The sequence below is a fragment of the Brienomyrus brachyistius genome, chromosome 9 (genome assembly GCF_023856365.1).
Source record: "Brienomyrus brachyistius isolate T26 chromosome 9, BBRACH_0.4, whole genome shotgun sequence".
Classification (NCBI taxonomy): domain Eukaryota; kingdom Metazoa; phylum Chordata; class Actinopteri; order Osteoglossiformes; family Mormyridae; genus Brienomyrus; species Brienomyrus brachyistius.
The window spans coordinates 7,469,059-7,488,204 of NC_064541.1; the positions used below are offsets into that span (position 1 = coordinate 7,469,059).

Sequence of the window (19,146 nt, forward strand, 5' to 3'; positions counted from 1 at the left end):
TGCAGGACGAGCGCTGTCAGACACACGTCGAGCGTGCTGTGAAGATTCACCTTGGCGCGGTGGATGGTCACGAGCGGCTGGATCTGGCTATCATCTTCACAGAGCTGTCAGCGCCTCCTTCAGGAGAAACTCTTATCTTATGTTCAGGAACTCACATTCACAGGTTTAGAAAAGTCAATGGGAACAAACAGGAAGACTCAAAATTTAGTAACAAATAGGCCAACGTATTAAAGACACGTCTAGACTGCGATAGGCTGTCATCCCATCCAGAGCTTGTGGCTTTTCCTTCCTGGGATAGACTGACAGTGACTCTGTACTGGATAAGTGGCTAGATGGTGGATGGATAGATGGATGGATGGATAGATGGATGATGTTTGGATCATTTAACATTTGTGGTATTTTATTGAGATTAACCAGAAATGCAAGAAACTTTAGGCCATCAAATAACCCAGAAAAGGAATAGGAAAGTCAAGGAATATGAAACATTTTTAATGTAAGGTCGGCATTTTGTTTTGTCATTTTTAAAACATTGACTATTAATTGTATGTTGATTAAAATAAGTAAACAGTATATTTACTGCCGCTTGCTAAAGAACACCACGTGTCTGAAAATGTATGTAATTTCATATAGTTTTATAGTTGGTATTATGATTCTGAAGCGAAGGATCATGTGTACTCTGTTAAGATGCAGTAAAGCGCCATCGGCGAGCAAATATTTATAAATAGTAGTATGTCTTGTAAAACCTTTTAATCGAATCGCGTTATTTCTGTGCTCGCATTTTCAACTGCGTTAATTTTGTTATCTCAATGGGGAATTCAGTTTCAACACACACACACACATATATATATATATATATATATATATATATATATATATATATATATATATATATATATATATAGTAGTATGTCTTGTAAAACTTTTCAATCGAATTGCGTTATTTCTGTGCTCGCATTTTCAACTGCCTTAATTTTATCTCAATGGGGAATTCAGTTTCAATAATTATAATACCGATTATAACATACTTTTTGACTTTTTGGTACTGCAACATACTTGTGAAAAAAAATAAAATAATATTACTTAAGAATAATAGTGTATTCCTAGCATCATGAATGACGGTCTTTATCTTGACACTACTTACAATGTTTTTTTCCACACACCGTACTCGTATAGCAGCATCCTTAGTGCCGCTCCCTTCCCCGACACGGCGACAGGCGGTGCTCCTCAGCTAGTGACGTCACGGCCGAAAGTCATCGGTACTAACCAAGGGAACCGAGCCGCGCTTCACTGCCGTTCTTTTGATCGTTGCGCCCAAATTTCATTGCCTGCCCTAAATCCAGCCCCTCCCCAGTCACAAAAGGTAGCCGTTGTTGCGGTAAGTTCCTGAAAGGCACAATGAGGAGGGTTTGTGCCAATAGAAAGTTTTCTAATATTAGGCCTAAGTGTTGCATGTATTTCATTCAAGGCAAAGGAACTTGATTTACATAACACGTACAGAGGGTAAATTCAAAGTAATCAATTCACTGTTAAGGCAGGGATACGGATACGGAGTCACCTTGTATAATGTATATAATACAGATCACTGACATTAGGGCTCGCAATACGTGCAATTTAGTGCTGCTAATTCTAGTCCAGAGATGCGAAATAGATCGAACATCTAAGTTGGAATCTGATCCAGGGCTTAACAAATCATTATATTAGTGTTTATTTTGTAGATTGGTCTAGTAGCCCTCGCTCCCGAACAAAAATTAACGGCTCTCGGAAAGGAACGGAGCCATAAGATCCGGCTCCCTTCAAAGAGCCGTTATTCCCAACACTATACCCATCGGAGGAAAGCCGGCGCCAGAAGGGCTGACTGACCCTGAGCCCACTTGTAGAGAGATGCGGCCTGCATCTGACGGCGCTGTTTTTCTGCATTCTGAGGATTGTGCAGAGCCGTGACTGGCTTTCCGGCCCATCGGTCTTCATCAGGAAAGTAAGTCGCTTTGACCATGTCATTTGTGACCCTTTAGCACCTTCTAGTGGCCAAAGAGAGACATTCTGACCCAAAAATGTATATACATACTAATAAGAAAAAGCAGTTAAGTATTCTTAATTAGTTCTTAAACTATATAGAAGTGTAGGGGGGTAGGTCTCAATTCAATTAGAGAGTCCAGGGGGAATGCATTAGAATGCATTAGCCGGCTTTGATTATGAAAAAGAAGAACAAGAATCTTTATTGTCATTGTCACTTGACAACGAAAATTCACACATTACAGTATTGTGTGAGTTACAACTGTCCATCTCGCCTGTGATGTACACCCATGTGTATACATATACCAGCTGGTTGCTTTGTGATGTTGTGTGGGTATGTGTATGAGTACAATCAAGTACTATCTATCTAGCGCTGACAGTTGAGGGTAAAATTTACATTTAAAATCACCTTTGTGGGCCAAAATCAAACCACAAAGTGAACCATCACAGATATTTTGAAAGGTTTTCATTATAGACTTGTGACATTTTCCATTTCAAAGGCAAGGTTCTAGTGAAATGGAAAATCTACCAACCTCTGACACTTTGTAACTGCACTGGATCAGGTGTGACGGACAAGTACAAAAAAAAGTTTAAGTTAGACGTATAATAAAGTTGCCTTCTTTGAATTCTGCAGGCTTGGTGCTCACACTCCCAACAATCTGATGACCTTCAAAAGATCAAAATGATATGCAAAGGCATAGACTTGGGCCAGTCCCAGGACCTGTCATTCCCAATATTGTGGGAGCCTGTGTGTGTATAAGGGGGCGAGTGGTTCGGTTCTGATTTGGTCCCATGCTGAATCCAAACCTAGTCCGTGGGCCAGCGGCTCCACTATATTCTATGGCCACTTCTTAAATATTACAAAAACGATCATGTGTTTTTGAATCCAAATGAAGAGTAACGCACGAGTCCTTGATTACATATCATTTAAGTGTGAGGCGATACTGGACTGATGCTGATGCTGCATGTCAAAGCTGTGACACCGTGTCACTCTGCTAATTGAGTGTTTTATGGATCATCCCCTCTGTCAAGTTGAAAACATCCAGTCTGGTTCACAATGGACCCATTTCACGATGCCAAACACACTTAAAAATGCAACTGAGAAAAAAAATTACAATTGGGAGCTCTGAATAATGTTTTTCAAGCATTTATCGCTGGTTGCTCAGTGCTCATCATGCTCAGTGCTCATTTACCGCCGGCAAAATATTTCATACATTTTATTAATCTATTAGTCAGTTTTGGTAACTTATCATTGGCATTACAGTTTGTCAAGAGAAAAAAATGGCATGCAAACTCGCACAATTGCAGACACATACTGATGAATATCTTCAGACCCAGAACCATCGACCATGATCAGAAGATGAAATATCCAAGACTATCCCGCAGAATGTTCCGCAGGTGGGTCACATAATGAGTTTGCTTCCACTGAGAAATGGTCAAGCATTATGATTAAAGGCCACATTCCCCCCCCACTGGACGTAGGTGTCACCAGCCTTGTGCATTATTCTGCCTGAGACAGGCTCCAGGTCTTAAATACTTCTTTATTTTGCATATCCATCTTCTTGTCTACTGGCTGTTCTACTTACATAATGGCATCCTACATTCCATTACGATCAATCGTTCACTTTATTGGGAATGCATTTCATATCTATGAAGAAGCATGCGTGTTGGTCTCACATACAGTGCGATGATAGGCAGACATACAATATAATGGTTCATACATATAAATACAATGGAAAAGGAAGCTCGTATGCATTCACTGGAACTATTACCGTCCTCATCAGTGCATCTCATGCAGGAAGCCAGGGCCAAACTGCAGCGTTCTGTGCGTGAGTGATTTCACTGTACAGTTTGGAAACATGATTTTACGGTGTGTACGGTCATCATGGTCCAACACGCTAACAGTTATCAGAACATAAGCGAGGGTAACGATAATTATATTGCGAATCTCAGGTTTGCCACCTACCTGCTGCTTTATATACTCTTTTGCCATTGCACATCCGATAAACCAAACCAGCAGACAGACCTGTGCCATTAATCTTAGGATTACCAGCCATTCCTCGAACTCATCAAGGCTGCTCCGGGATGCAGGTTCCTAGCACCTGCTCTTCCAAGAGGTGAGACTGATGTGCTGCCCCCTAGTGGCCATTCAATAGCAAGCCCGCACCAAGGCAATGGCCAGGAACATGAAGCAGAGGATGGCCAGCGTGGAGAACATGAAGAGGAGCCCCGCGAAGACGGAGGTGGCCATGGGCAGCTGCACCAGCTTTGCTTCAGCAGGGATCATGTTGGAAAGGGCCAGCATATAGCCCAGGGGCCAGGCTACGCTGTTCTGATTTATCTGTGCAGGGAAAGCGGGATGAGAGTCACAGATGGTCATTATCTGCACTGACCTCAAGTCATTGCACTCTAATGCTCTCTTCTGTTATATACTCATACATCATATATTCCAGGTCAGAGGTCTAAAGCTTACAGCCCAAGAGATGGTTTCATGTGGCCAGTTACACGTTTTTAAATCATTAACAAATGTGGCTTTACAGGTCAATCTGTTATTTTTCACTGTGCAATTTTTCATTTATGTAATCTATATAGACTTGGTTTTCTTATAAATTAGCAGGATATACGCATTGCATTGTTCTTTCTTCTCTCTCGTTTCTCTTTCAGCTCATAAAAGCCTCCCTCGGTATCCTAAGCCTAACTCTAACCCACGGCTCCCAGGTTATTTCAGCTGGAGACTCCTGCTCTAGGTTCAATCAAAACATTAACCACAATTGTAAATATGTTTTACAGACTTGTCCTTGTCATCATGACCTTTAACTGGACAAATGTGATGCAAAATGGACGGACAGACAGATGCTGCATTCTGTTGTACTATATCTGGAAATGACATGGCATGGTGGTGCAGTGGTTAGCACTGTTGCCTCACACCTCTGGGACCCGGGTTCGAGTCTCCGCCTGGGTCACATGTGTGTGGAGTTTGCATGTTCTCCCTGTGTCGTCGTGGGGTTTCCTCCGGGTACTCCAGTTTCGCCCACAGTCCAAAAACATGCTGAAGCTAATTGGAGTTACTAAATCGCTCATAGGTGTGCATGTGTGCGTGAATGGTGTGTGAGTGGCCCCTGCGATGGGCTGGCCCCCCATCCTGGGTTGTTCCCTGCCTCGTGCCCATTGCTTCCGGGATAGGCTCCGGACCCCCCGCGACCCAGTAGGATAAGTGGTTTGGAAAATGGATGGATGGATGGAGCTCAGACACTGGCATTATACGTATAAACGTACATTTTTCACATGCATTTCAGGATATGGTGGCCAGAGGTGGTAGGCGAGCAAAGTCACTAAAGCACCTGAGATAAGCACCTGCTAGGGAAATTGGTAAAATAGTAATATTACAAAACACATTAAATAGAAACACCGCAAAACCTGAAATGTGTTACGAGTCGTGATAAGCGACTGCATTTTAGAGAAGCCCGTTAGCATGCTATACTTTAAAGCTCAGCTGTCAGTATACGAGTTTAGGTTAAACTCCTTGTTGCATATTTGTTATAATATTATAATTATTATTTTATAAACCATTTGTAGTGGGACTTACCTCATTTTGAAACCGGATGTTATTCCATGTCTCTGGGCTAAATTTGTAACCTTCAACCAGCAAAACATATGCTAAATTTGCTGAGTAACAGTAAGACCGCAGGTATTTCTCCTTTTTAGAAGATCCTTCTATTAACTAAAAAAAAGAATAAAGAAATGCAATTGTGTGATTTTCGCATTTCCACGCTGGAAAAGGGTTTTTGCCGTCAGGTGACATTCTCTGCAGCAGAGCTTTGTATGAATGCACATGCAATTAGAAGTCATTCAGTTTCACAAAGGTATGATTAGAATTGTCTTTTGAAATATATTTTTACCAGATTAAACATTAAAAAGGAGAAAATATTTTGGTCAGAAACCACAGCTATTTCATTGTGTAAAATTTAATAAGTGAAGTATTCAAATGAGATCAACTTTTCACAATAGTATTAGATTACTTCTTTCACAGCAAGGTCACAGTCCTATAATTATCACAATTGCAGTTTCCTACCACAAAACTGCAGTGAGAATTGGTGGTACTCATATGTGTTAATCATTAAGAATAAATTTATTAAAAATTAGTTTAACTCACTGTCTTCCAGGGTAACGAGCAGTGAGACCGGATTTTGGAATCGAAGGCATCCAAGGAGAATGATTGGTTGAGGCCAAACATCTCGGTAATGTAGGAAAATCCTGCATAAGCCTAGAAAAGCACATGTGCGTTTAAGGAACAACATTCAGCCAACACGCCTCCAGTGAGATGACAATAAAGTTCACTTTGACTTTGACAGTGACAGTAAGGATATGACAGTGTAGCAACATTGGACCATACCACAAAATCCCCTGAAACGGGGGGTTGATACACCCCATTGAAGGAGCAATTGGAACGGCCCTGACAGGAAGCCAGGTCAAACGCTGCTCGCACGGCGGACCGGCAGAGGCCCGGATCCCCAGTCCCGACCAAGGTGAGCTGCTGTTTTGGGTTGTAGTTTGAGGTCTTTTGGTTGCAAGGCGTCTCAAAGATATACCCGGCGGACATGGTGGTGCTGTAGCCGGTGTGAAAGCAGGGGTTTTTCACTTGGCTGGACGACGACGTCTGTAAAGCAGAGAAACAGATCCTGTGAGAATCAGAGAAAAGGAACTGCTCGTCCAGTGCACTGTGTCTCACTAGAAGAACATGCAGTGACTAACACTGCATGGCTAGAAAGCTTTCCAACATTTCCATTGGGTTTAATTAAAAACATGACGAGTATTACTTAATTATTATAAGCAACTGCTCTGGAGATCAGATCTGTGTAATACAGCTATTTTAAAAAATTCTTAAAGACTAGTGACATTCACAGTCTTTAGCACCTTCTATGAAACATAAATCATTAAGCTGGGGAAAAACAAAAGATAAAGGAGTGACCTTTTGGGACTCATAGACTATAATGACAAAGGTATTGGGACACACCTCTTAATCATCCAGACCCATTGTCACAGGTGTATAAAATCAAGCACCAAACCATGCAGTCAGGTTTACAGACATTTGTTAAAGAATGGGTCGTTCTGAAGAGCTCAGTGAATTCAGACATGGTACTGTCATAGGATGCTACCTTTGCAATAAGTCAGTTTGTGAAATTTCTTCCCTGCTAGATATTCCACTGTAAGTGGTATCATTGCAAACCGGAAGTGTTCAGGAACAGAAACTCAGCCATGCACTGGATGTCACACGCATTATTACATATGGCTGGTACTGGGTAGGGCCCACTTTGCCTCCAGCACCACTTTAAGAGTTAACAAGTTGTGTGATCAGAGTCACTTTTCTGTGCACACTTATACTGAGCTGTTATTTTTGCACTTGTGGCCTGTCTGTTAGCTTTAATGAGTCCGGCCGTTTTCCTCATTTTCACTAACAAGGTATTTCCACTCACAGAACTACCACTGACTGGGATTTTTTTTCGTTCATCACACCATTAAATCTAAATTCTAGATGCTATAGCGTGTGAGAATCCCAGGAGGGTCCATTCAGCTTCCATTCATGCAATGTAAATAGCAATTTATGCGGGACCAAGAGGAGACAGGTAAGGCTGCCTGTTTAAGGGCCGTCTCAGTAACTCACATACTGTATAGGCTTTTTAATGGGGTCTGCTGACGTTACCCTTTTATACTCCAGGCTGGAGAAACACGCACTTTGCTTTTAAAACCCCATAATGCATCTGCTGCCTGCTTTTCTAATCCCCCTCTAATTTTGTTCAAGGATATCTCATATTGCGCTGATCCAGAAGCAGGCAGAATGTATGGATTTTTCAGATGTTGAAAGAGCATTAATTATAGAAAAGCTTGACTTGGTGCTTGAGAGAGAGGTGGCGGCCATTGTGCACTGGCCAGGGACGTGTAAGGCAGTAAAACGCAGACGATACCCGAACGAGGCTTGCCAGAACCTTCCTCTCCGCCTCGTCTTTGCCGTAGCACGTGAAGCTGTGCGTGTAAACGCTGTACTCGTAACCGTACAGCCACACCTTCGTGTATCCGGGGGGCGCCTGCCCTTCAGCCGGGCGGGTGGAGAAGGCGATCTGGGTGGACGCCCCCCCGAGATCCAGGGAGCCGATGGTCTTGGCACCGTGTGGACGCACCCAGGCATTCCACAGGTTCTTCTGCATGGAGACATAGGAGGACAGGGGAGGTAATGCCACAGATCTGCCAACGAACAGAGAAATGAGGCCTGGCCCAAGGAGCCGACAGTGCAGGGAGTGTAAGCCCCCCGTTCACATTCATCTTCCCCTGTGTTAGGTCAGGTATTAGCTCAGGAGCCATTTATCAAACTGATCCATAGTGCATTGGCGACATTTCATGTGTCATGCATACAGTTACTGAAATTCACACATTTCAGTTACAGGAGACATTTAAGTTCCTTTTGCATAATATTAATGAAATAATTTTGAAATTGTAGTAAGAAGGTTTGTGTTCAGCATTCTTATTCAAGGTGAGTCATTGTACGTTGGTGGCTTAATGGTCATTCAGATGCTGTACTTAAATCTGAAAGACAATGGGTTGTTTTCAACTTGTATAACGAAGTTAATGTTTCTTTTGTTTCAGTAGAAGCCCTTTGGTTTTTAGCACTCATTTGAGTATCGTAATAATTTGCTAAATTTCACATCCTGCATAAGCAGCTTAACATTACTGCTGCATGTTCATTATACAGGGAATCCCATAAAGAAATTATGCTAAGTGCTAGCGAGGCAAAATGTAAATATGGCCATTTAAAAGGATTGTGAATAATGTGCTCCAACATTGAGTAAAGCACCTCTGCAACCTGGGAATACAGCTGCATAAAATAATCCTTTTGCTCTTCTGCTGAAATGCTGATTTTCCAAGAACTGAACTCAAGTCAAAGCTACTCAGTCCACGCTTATTCACAGTGTGGAAAAACCAGAAAACATGAGGAACAAAACAGGGCACAGAGCAGCGTGACAAGGACTGTATATTTATGTTGAAAAGTGCATCAGTCAAAAACATAACACAATAAAGATTGTAATGAGATGTACAAGAAAACAAATACATAAGATGCATTTTTAAAGAATGTTGCCAATCATTCAATGAAACGCAAACTTTTATTGAACAAAGAAACATTTTTCAATAGGCCAGTAAAAAATGAATAGCTACACTAACCTCCAAGAAGTTTCCCATCAGGTAGTTGGCGGTGATCCAGCCATACAGGCCCTCCTCCTCACCGGAGATGATGGAGGCATTTCCAAAGCTGAAGGGTAAGCTCTGCAGGTACCTCCTGATGTCCAGCAGGATTTTATCAGAAGCACTTTCATTCTTAGACCTAATAGAAAAACATCCAGGCATGGGTTAGGGGGGTGGTCACCAGCCCTGTTCCTGGAGATCTACCACCCTGGAAAGCTTAGGTCCAGCCCTAATTTAACATGCCTGACACAGATATTCAGGTCCTTCAGTAGCATCTCAGTATTAAAGCCAACTATGTTAACATAGCTACTGAAGGACCTGACTATCTGTACATCTTCTGGAGCAGGGTTGGTGACCACTGCTCTACTGGATAAGCAGTGTTGATTATGCATGTAAAAGGCATAACCTGTTGATTGTGGATGAAAGGTCACTCGTCATGATTCAGCTGACAAGGACAACCTCTACATCGATGCATCAGAGCCACTCACATGCAGCCACAACAATTAACGATTCTTAGAATATTACTTAACCTCAGCAGCCTCATTCCAGCTGTCGCCCCTAGGAATAGTGGGGTGGAATTGTGCTGGGATAGAGGGATCGTTTCCAGGGTTTGTGCCATACACGCCTTCATGGAGTGCCAGGTGCTTCTGTCCTGATCAATGTCCTGACCAAAGCTAGAAATCCCAGGACCTGGGAGTGGGACCAGGAAACATACATCCACACATTGCTGACTTATGAATGCACAATACAACAGGAAACAGCCAGCTACAGGTCACCGAGTGATAAATGTACAACACAGACAGGAAACAGCCAGCTACAGGTCACTGAGTGATAAATGTACAACACATACAGGAAACAGCCAGGTACAGGTCACTGAGTGGTGAATGTACAATACAACAGGAAACAGCCAGCTACAGGTCACTGAGTGATAAATGCAAAATATAGTTCAACCATTAGGTCGCTTACAGTGTTAGACTAGGCTTCGTAGACAAAGAATAGAATAAAATAGAATAGAAGCTCTATCGCCATTGTATTGCATACACAATGAAACTACGAGTGCTGCAGGCATTATGCACATGACATCCATTAATGGAAACACCCTATTCACAATTTAACTTTGTTAACAGCTCTGTTATTACAACTGTCACATATCCTTTGAGAACCGAATCTCTGTTTTCTTTATTTAATGAATGGATGGATGGATCATGGAAATTAATCCTATGAAACTGACCTCTTTATTCAGAGGCATTCTTTATGTCTGATTCTATAACATGTCTTTACATCAGAACCCATGGTTCTCATGTCCCTGTTGGCTGATCTGAAACACTGGCTGCGTCGTCATGGTGATTAACAGGTCTCACCCTCATTCCCCCACAGAAACGCTTCCTTACCATCTATTCGGCATTTCAGGGTCTGACTGACCACCCCGGTGTTATTTTCCTTCTCTGCCGGCCATTGGTAGAGATACACGGTGGTGCGTGAGGAGCCTGCATCCAGGACGATCCCATACTGGGGAGGAGGAAAGCAGAAGCCTTAGTGACATCCCAGATTGTATGATCCAGCCACATTCTACATGTGTGGGAGAGAGAGAGACAGGAAGGCCGAGCCGTGATGCCCACCGAGCCACAGCGTTGCTCTGAGGGAATTATTACAGCCTGCAGTGAATCCTCCTCATCAAGCTTTAATTGCTACGCTTTTAAGAGCTGACTGAATGTTGCTGTTGGGGATAGACTGAAGTCATTGTTTACATTTTTTTTCTGAATAAGAGGAGTAAAACCCCGGTGGCCATATTTTATTCCTTCTTGCCCCAACATTTCATGCACATGAAATCATGAGATTTATTCCCTCTACACCCGACGCTTTGTATCTCCTTATTTCCTATTGGTGTCAGGATACCATTATGTTGCTAAGGTAGGCTGTCACACCCACAGGGATTGAAGATGCGAACCAAATACATTTTCTGGTGGACTTCTGTGCAATTAAATTACTTTTTCAATTAGTTAGAAACACATGGAGAAATGTTTCACTGCTTCCCCGGGGACTATTCGAGATGTGCGCCTCCGTTATTTAAAGCCAGCACACCTGGCCATTTCCTGCTCAGTAATGAGGTTAAAGGTTTCCTTTTTCATGCCTGTTACTTATAGAACTTTCACATTCTTTGATGCATTTATTTTAGGGAACTAAATGGTAACATGGGCCTTGTTAGGCCAGCAAGACAGAAGGAAGACTGGTGAACCCCGCCCACCTGTCACTGCTGACAGGGGAAAATGGCAAACCCCGCCCACCTGTCATTGCTGACAGGGGAAAATGGCAAACCACGCCCAACTGTCATTGGTGACAGGGGAAAATGGCAAACCACGCCCAACTGTCATTGCTGACAGGGGAAAATGGCAAACCCCGCCCACCTGTCATTGCTGACAGGGGAAAATGGCAAACCCCGCCCACCTGTCATTGCTGACAGGGGAAAATGGCAAACCACGCCCAACTGTCATTGGTGACAGGGGAAAATGGCAAACCACGCCCAACTGTCATTGGTGACAGGGGAAAATGGCAAACCACGCCCAACTGTCATTGGTGACGGGAAAATGGCAAACCACGCCCAACTGTCATTGGTGACAGGGGAAAATGGCAAACCACGCCCACCAGTCATTGCTGACGGGAAAATTGCAGATTCAACTGAATCTTAGTTTATATGAAAAAATCAGAGTTTTTAGGTGAATTTCACAGCAAATATGTTCATTACTACAGACCTCCACACAGAAATGACACAAAAACCAATAAGCAGCCTAAACCACATTCGGCACTTCGTACCATATTCTGTGTACAAATTCTAAATCAGATTTTCAATTTCCTCGGTTTGTTATTTCATCATGTATAGAGACACTTCAGACACTCTGATGGGGACATTTGCGTAATCAATCAGTAATGAAACAAAAAAATTATCAATAAATAAATAATAATAAATGTGAAACCGATCGCCCTTTCAGGAGAAGCCCTACCTTAAGGCCTGGTGACAAATAATTTGTTTTGTGAACCTGGATGACTGACACAGCTATGATGATAGCTATGCTCCCGAGCAGGAGGAAGCCAGCAAGAGAGACAGCCAGCCTTGAGGTCATTTCCTGTAAGGAATAAAAAAATCTTTAGTCTTTCTTCCTTTAAGTTCAATATCGCATTTAATTGAAAATATTTTGACACCATAATTGCATATATATAATATTTTTTTTTAACTCAAAAAAATTTCTGTCTTCAACTTCAATCTTCAACTTTCTGGAAATTCCCTAATATATGATTAACAGAAAAATGTATAATTTTAAGGTATTATAACATTAAACACAGAAGAAAATTGTGCAATTTTTAACCATTGTTATGAAATATGTGTTTTAGGCAGGCTTTGTAAAGTAAAAAGAATAAATAAATAAATTAAGCAATTTGTTTCACCATAATGGAAAGATTTCAGGGTGTCACGTATTTGAAGCTGGGAAAGTTTACAACTGCAGCCCGAGATACCAGCAGATTAATGATTTCCTGTTCAAATAAAGCAGAGTCACTTCCAGGAAATCTTTACATTTCTGGTTGTCATTCTCTTTCAAAAGAGGAGGAGGAGAGAATGGGGATCATATTCTTAATTTAACAGTTTCCCTTATCAGGAGTTTAATATTCCCAATGGTAGGAAAACTTCCTAATGTATGGAGGAGAAACAAACAATTAAGCCGTAAAACATTGTACAAGTGCGTTTTGGGATAAATGCTGTAGTTACAGACGTACTACAGGTCTGCTCTGCCCAGGTCCCTATTCATTACATGCTAGTCTGACTTATTCTGCTAGAAGAAGGTAGTTATTTTTGTAAAGGTCATCAACACAAATTGGTCATATATTATTCTTGAGATCTTTCACAGTCCCAGTAGTACTTCTAAGTTTTTTGTAGCTCCTTAAATCATTCACATCTGTAGGAATTGCTTGCAAGCCCTAAGCGTTGTCGAAAAGCACACGGAAAACTGAACAGTATCACTTAAATATACATTGCAAAAGTCACATGCTATCAATTGTTCAAAATAATAATTAGCATCAAAACATCTGGATGGATAAGGGACGGCTGCAGTCGTGTCTGCAGTGCCCGTCTGTCACCTCAGAGAAGGATAAAGCTGAATGCTTCGCTCACCGCGCTCCTCTGCCTGGTACTCGCTGAGACAGGATGGAGTCAGACGTGGCTCCTCTGCAGGACGGCAGACGTTAGTGACGAGCAGCTTGAACACAGAAGATGCTCCCTGGTGTCTCTGTCGGGGAGAGCTTTACATCAGGCCCCTCCCAGCTCATTCTGACCCATCCATTTGTGAGAAAAACCCACTGGACTCCATCCCTAGAGACCACTGGCATGACTCACCTTCTCCCGGGTTTTGAGCAAACATGCAGCATCTCATTATATTTTGTTCTCTGTGTTATTATTGCATTATTGTATCATTATTGTAATAAATCATTATTAATTATCATTATGCTATTCAAAGTAACCTGATAATGTCGCTAAAATTCTGAAGGTGAGAGTGAAGAAACCTTTGCTGAACTGGCAAACCTGTCTGGTCTTTACACTTCTGACATGTTATTTTAATTGGACGTTTCATTTCTGATGTTTTGTGAACCATCGAAGCTTACCTGTAACATCTGGATCGGCTGTTGTTCCCTGCCATCAAGCAGCATTTCATGACATCAAGGAGGAGTGAAATGGATCTTTAACCCCCCCACCTCAGCCTTTTCACTGCTGCACCCGCTTCTGCATTTTGACGTGTGTTTGGCTGGGCATCGCGCTCCACACCCCCAGTGCCCATTAGACAGATTATTTCCCACACGAGTTCCCACTCAAGCTACAAGAGCTCCAGTCATCTGCCAGCAGTATGTAGAGCCACAGCTCAGGCAGTACACTGCTCAGATGTACGGTGATTACATATTGGATCTGTATCAGGGCTCTAAACCAGAAGTTTCCCAACCCGGTCCTTGGGGACTCCCTGACTGTCCACGTTTTTGGTCCCTCCAAGCTCCCTGTAGAAATGTGGATTGTCTGGCAGGGATTTGGGAGGGAGCAAAAATGTAGACTGTCTGGGGGTTCCCGAGGTTGGGAAAACTGCTACCAGCACCTGCCATATAGCCTGGCTTGGGCTCGATTACTGTAATTATCTAACAATCAGCCACACTTTTCAGGCGCTGTTGTTTGGCACTGGGGGGAAAAAATCATCTCACTTCTCTAGAGTGTTTATTTAAAAATAAGCTGATAAGAGAACGTAATTACTTTGTCTCTGTAACTAGTTTTCCTCCCACAAAAACACACACTCAAACGCTAATGTATATTCCATTAATATCCCACGATTAAAGAGTCAGACTCTCTGAGCAATATCAGACAGATGGCTTTCATTTTCCGTCACAAATTGGCGATATCTGGGAGCATCGGTGTAACTGGGGGGGGGGGGGGGGTGTCAGTTTAGTGGTCTTAACATTTGAAGTCATGAAGTGAAGACAGGTATGCTGGCTGCGGTGAAATTTTTAGTTCGAGAAAAGTGTGCACATTCATGCACACGCACAAGAGTTTTAATACCTTGTAAATAGTCTGTAGGGTTTGCAAACTGCCCAATGCTTTTGATGTAGCTAATTTTAGGTTTTTAATGGAATAATATATAGATTTGCCGTTAGATTTCTTGCCTGAGCATGAGAGTCTCTAAGAGTGAGAGTCGCGCCAGATGCGTGAAAGTTGGCACCCCTACGAAGAAGAAGGAGAGGAACTTTTTGGAGTAGAGCTTAGTTAAGCTGTTTTTATTCTGCTGCAATTTATACTTTGTACAGGGTGCAGCTAAACCAGATAATGTGGAAAGAATGATGTTTGAGGGGAGTCACATCCTGCGAGGTAAACAGGTCGACGTGAGGATGCAGCATGTATTTTTAGCAGCTAAATGTGCGATTCGATACGTGTTTGTCTGAAGGAGCCGGATAGACAGCCATGCACAATTAGATTTGGAAACGGATGCTTGAGAGCTAACCGAGCTGTGCTCTCACATTGCATTTAGTGCAGCCTGAAGCTGGAAATCCCACGCCAATAGCTGCAACAGAAAGGCTAACAGAAAGAGTTTGCACCAGGCGTGACTTTAGGATTTGACCCTTTGGTGGGATCAGTCACCAGCTGGACTGCCACTTACATCTTATATCTGAAGAAATACAGGACAGCACCCTATTCCAGGGTAAAATTAGCCATACCAGTTACCCTATATACCCTGGGGCATTTAATGCTAGGCCATTAGATTAGAGATTGGTTCATTATTCCTGTTACATTTGTTGTAAGGAGAAGAATCAAAATTTCCTAATTCACTTCATTTATGCACAGTGACAATCACTGAACAAAATGTGAATGCTAATCATTACATATTATTTAGCCGACTCATCAGTAAGTGTCAATGAAACAATATCATTGCTTTCACAGTGGTATAGTAAAAAATATGACTATTTTTCTTAATATACTATTAAAATTAAGGGTCTTGTACTACAAAGATTTAAGGGTGCCAGCTGCATTTAGAGAATCCTTACTTACCTCTATAGATCCCAGCTCTGTGTTTTGATTTATTTAACTGACCCTTTGTATAGTAACACTGCTTCATTCCTGCCAAAGAAATTGCGGAATATCAGGAAATATACAAATGTGTGGAATGGAGAATCGAAAAGGTGCAAAGCAGCCCTTAGAGATTGTTATAAGTTGCAACCAGGGAAGGTTTTCCATTTTACATTTACAATTAAAACAATTATCACTATTAAATTTGGAAAACAAGAGCAAATGGACATCGTAGTCACTAAGAGTCCATGTTAACAGCTGTGAAATTGAGTTGCACACTTTCAGAATGCACTTTTACATACAAATATCACTAATCAGATTATTTATGATGTATGTAGCACATTATCTAGGAAACACACTTCCTCATCAACAGACAGCTCGACGTAATAATGAGGTCTTGTGGAAGAATGTATTCTCAAATCCATCCAACTTGCAAGTACTAATCTAGTACAGGGAGGGCTGGAGCCTGTCCCAGACAGCAAAGAGCACAAGGCAGGGGACACCCGGGACAGGATGCCGATCCATCACAGAGCACAGGGCTGGGGGACACCCTGGTCAGGATGCCAGTCCATCACAGGGCACGAGGCTGGGGGGCACCCTGGTCAGGATGCCAGTCCATCACAGGGTACGAGGCTGGGGGACACCCTGGTCAGGATGCCTGTCCATCACAGGGTACGAGGCTGGGGGACACCCTGGTCAGGATGCCAGTCCATCACAAGGCACGAGGCTGGGGACACCCTGGTCAGGATGCCAGTCCATCACAGGGCAGGAGGCAGGGGACACCCTGGTCAGGATGCCAGTCCATCACAGGGTACGAGGCTGGGGGACACCCTGGTCAGGATGCCAGTCCATCACAGGGTACGAGGCTGGGGGACACCCTGGTCAGGATGCCAGTCCATCACAGGGAACGAGGCTGAGGACACCCTGGTCAGGATGCCAGTCCATCACAAGGCACGAGGCTGGGGACACCCTGGTCAGGATGCCAGTCCATCACAGGGCAGGAGGCAGGGAACACCCTGGTCAGGATGCCAGTCCATCACAGGGCAGGAGGCAGGGGACACCCGGGACAGGATGCCGATCCATCACAGAGCACAGGGCTGGGGGACACCCTGGTCAGGATGCCAGTCCATCACAAGGCACGAGGCTGGGGGACACCCTGGTCAGGATGCCATTCCATCACAGGGCACAGGGCTGGGGGACGCCCTGGGCAGGATGCCAGTCCATCACAGGGCACAGGGCTGGGGGACACCCTGGTCAGGATGCCATTCCATCACAGGGCAGGAGGCAGGGGACACCCTGGTCAGGATGCCAGTCCATCACAGGGCACAAGGCTGGGGACACCCTGGTCAGGATGCCATTCCATCACAGGGCACAGGGCTGGGGGACGCCCTGGGCAGGATGCCATTCCATCACAGGGCAGGAGGCAGGGGACACCCTGGACAGGATATCATACCACAGTGTGTTTTTGCTAATTTGCACGTGTTTGGACTGAGGGAGGAAATGGAAGAAACCTAGCAGGGGTGGGAACAGGGGTGGAATTTGAAGCCACAGCCTTGGAGATTCAGCCTGATAAATGCCACCATAGATAGTAAAACAGAAAAAAATCTATGGTAATACTGTAATCACAGAAATATGTAATAGGTAGAGCCACCTTCTCCTTCCTTTGCTGCCACCTAGTGCTGCTGCTTCAATTTTGGTCTGATTTGTCTCAAAATGTAGCTAGGTGTACATTTTCAGTGATACCATGTGTCTGCAAAGTTTGACAAGGAATCAGCCAAGCGGCTTACACATTGGGTGATGCTACACCTTGTATAGTGCTATATCTTTGTGGTGTCACGGGTTCACAGTAAGCTGCTGTTTTATTGTTGAATTGGAGATCTGGAAAGGAGTGTGTCCCTGTCAAGGATGTCACAATGGCTGTGTCCCATTCCAGGGGCTGGGGCCTTCAATGGCTGCATTCAAAGACCAAATTCATTATAGTGGCAAGAAGAGATTCTCTCTTTTCCAAGGATCCTTTTCCTAGGGCCAACCGGTGTAAACGGTGATGTGTCTCGGCTGTCCAGTTGTGATCCGATCACACATAATGCATTTTAAATCCAAGTGTAAAAGGTGCTAAAGACACAGGATACATGTAATGTTAGTCTAGTATTTTTGTGCTGTTTTCTTTTTGTTAGGTTGCGTTGTGCCAGGTCGCTTGGCAATGAAACAACTGGTAGCCTGCAGTATGATGGGAAAGCTGGGTAGTGCAACGTCTCACCGTTAAAATAGCCCAGGATGGGGGGGAGGAGACAACTTTATCTGTCCTGAAAAATTGCACTAAAAATACAAATAATATACAGTTGCTAAAGTTTAAATTAGTGCAAATTCTGTTTTCATGCACCCCAAGCAGCAGCCTACCCTTGCCTTTTGGTAAGTCCACCCCTGGGTCGGGTGTCAACCCACTGCAGGGTGCGTACACCATTCACTCACACATTCACACCTACGGACAATTTGATAACTGCAGGGGAAAACTGGAGTGCCTGCAGGCTACCCCCAGGTTACAGCCAGCACAGAGTTGTGACCGGACGCCAGTGCGACCATACGGAATCCAGACACACAGGGGCGCTGCTAAGGATTTTGGGCCCCATGAAAAGAATCTTGACAGGGCCCCCAACACAGTTTATTGGGGGCTTCTCTGGGCCCCCTCTCAGTCATGGGCCCTGAGAATCGTCATCGTTTACCCCCCTCTTTACAGCGCCCCTGCAGACACACACCTTGTCTTTGGACTACGGGAGGAAGCCAGACCCCAACGAAGCACACAGGATGCACAAGAAAGAGAAGGGCACACGCATACATGCTTGGGAACACGCATGCACTCCGGCACACGCATACGTGCTTGGGAACACGCATGCACTCCGGCACACACATACGTGCTTGGGAACACGCATGCACTCCGGCACACGCAAACGTGCTTGGGAACACGCATGCACTCGGGCACACGCATACATGCTTGGGAACACGCATGCACTCGGGCACACGCATACGTGCTTGGGAACACGCATGCACTCAGGCACACGCACTCAGGCTCGGGTATATGTATGCACACAAGGCCGGGGGGAAAAGAAATCAAATCATATGTCTTACATTGTCTTGTCTTTTATTTCACTGCCATTTTGTCCTTTATTTGCACTGTTGTTTTCCTATTGTCCCCTATGCACCTGTTCCCTTACCTGCAACTGTGGCACAAGAATGTCACTGTGATCCTCCAAACACGTATCAATAAGACGTGAAATTCACAAACTCTGGCTTATAAGATGATACATGGGGTACAAATA

At 43.8% G+C, this 19,146-nt stretch overlaps 1 protein-coding gene and 1 long non-coding RNA gene across 2 annotated transcripts; one reads left to right on the plus strand and one right to left on the minus strand.

The window, feature by feature from the left end:
- Positions 1–1,771: 1,771 nt before the first annotated feature.
- Positions 1,772–8,165, plus strand: LOC125749628 (uncharacterized). The gene is made up of 5 exons (XR_007399969.1): positions 1,772–1,975; positions 6,177–6,251; positions 6,366–6,539; positions 7,547–7,637; positions 8,070–8,165. It is a non-coding gene; the product is annotated as an uncharacterized LOC125749628 (long non-coding RNA).
- Positions 3,621–13,963, minus strand: entpd3 (ectonucleoside triphosphate diphosphohydrolase 3). Its single transcript, XM_049027048.1, has 11 exons — positions 13,897–13,963; positions 13,375–13,523; positions 12,246–12,368; positions 10,638–10,755; positions 9,777–9,936; positions 9,226–9,385; positions 7,977–8,210; positions 6,407–6,670; positions 6,167–6,277; positions 5,600–5,734; positions 3,621–4,354 (listed from the first exon to the last, which is right to left on the minus strand). The coding sequence occupies exons 3-11, from the start codon at positions 12,363–12,365 to the stop codon at positions 4,163–4,165; spliced, it is 1,494 nt and encodes a 497-aa protein (XP_048883005.1). The 5' UTR covers positions 12,366–12,368; positions 13,375–13,523; positions 13,897–13,963; the 3' UTR covers positions 3,621–4,162.
- Positions 13,964–19,146: the final 5,183 nt, after the last annotated feature.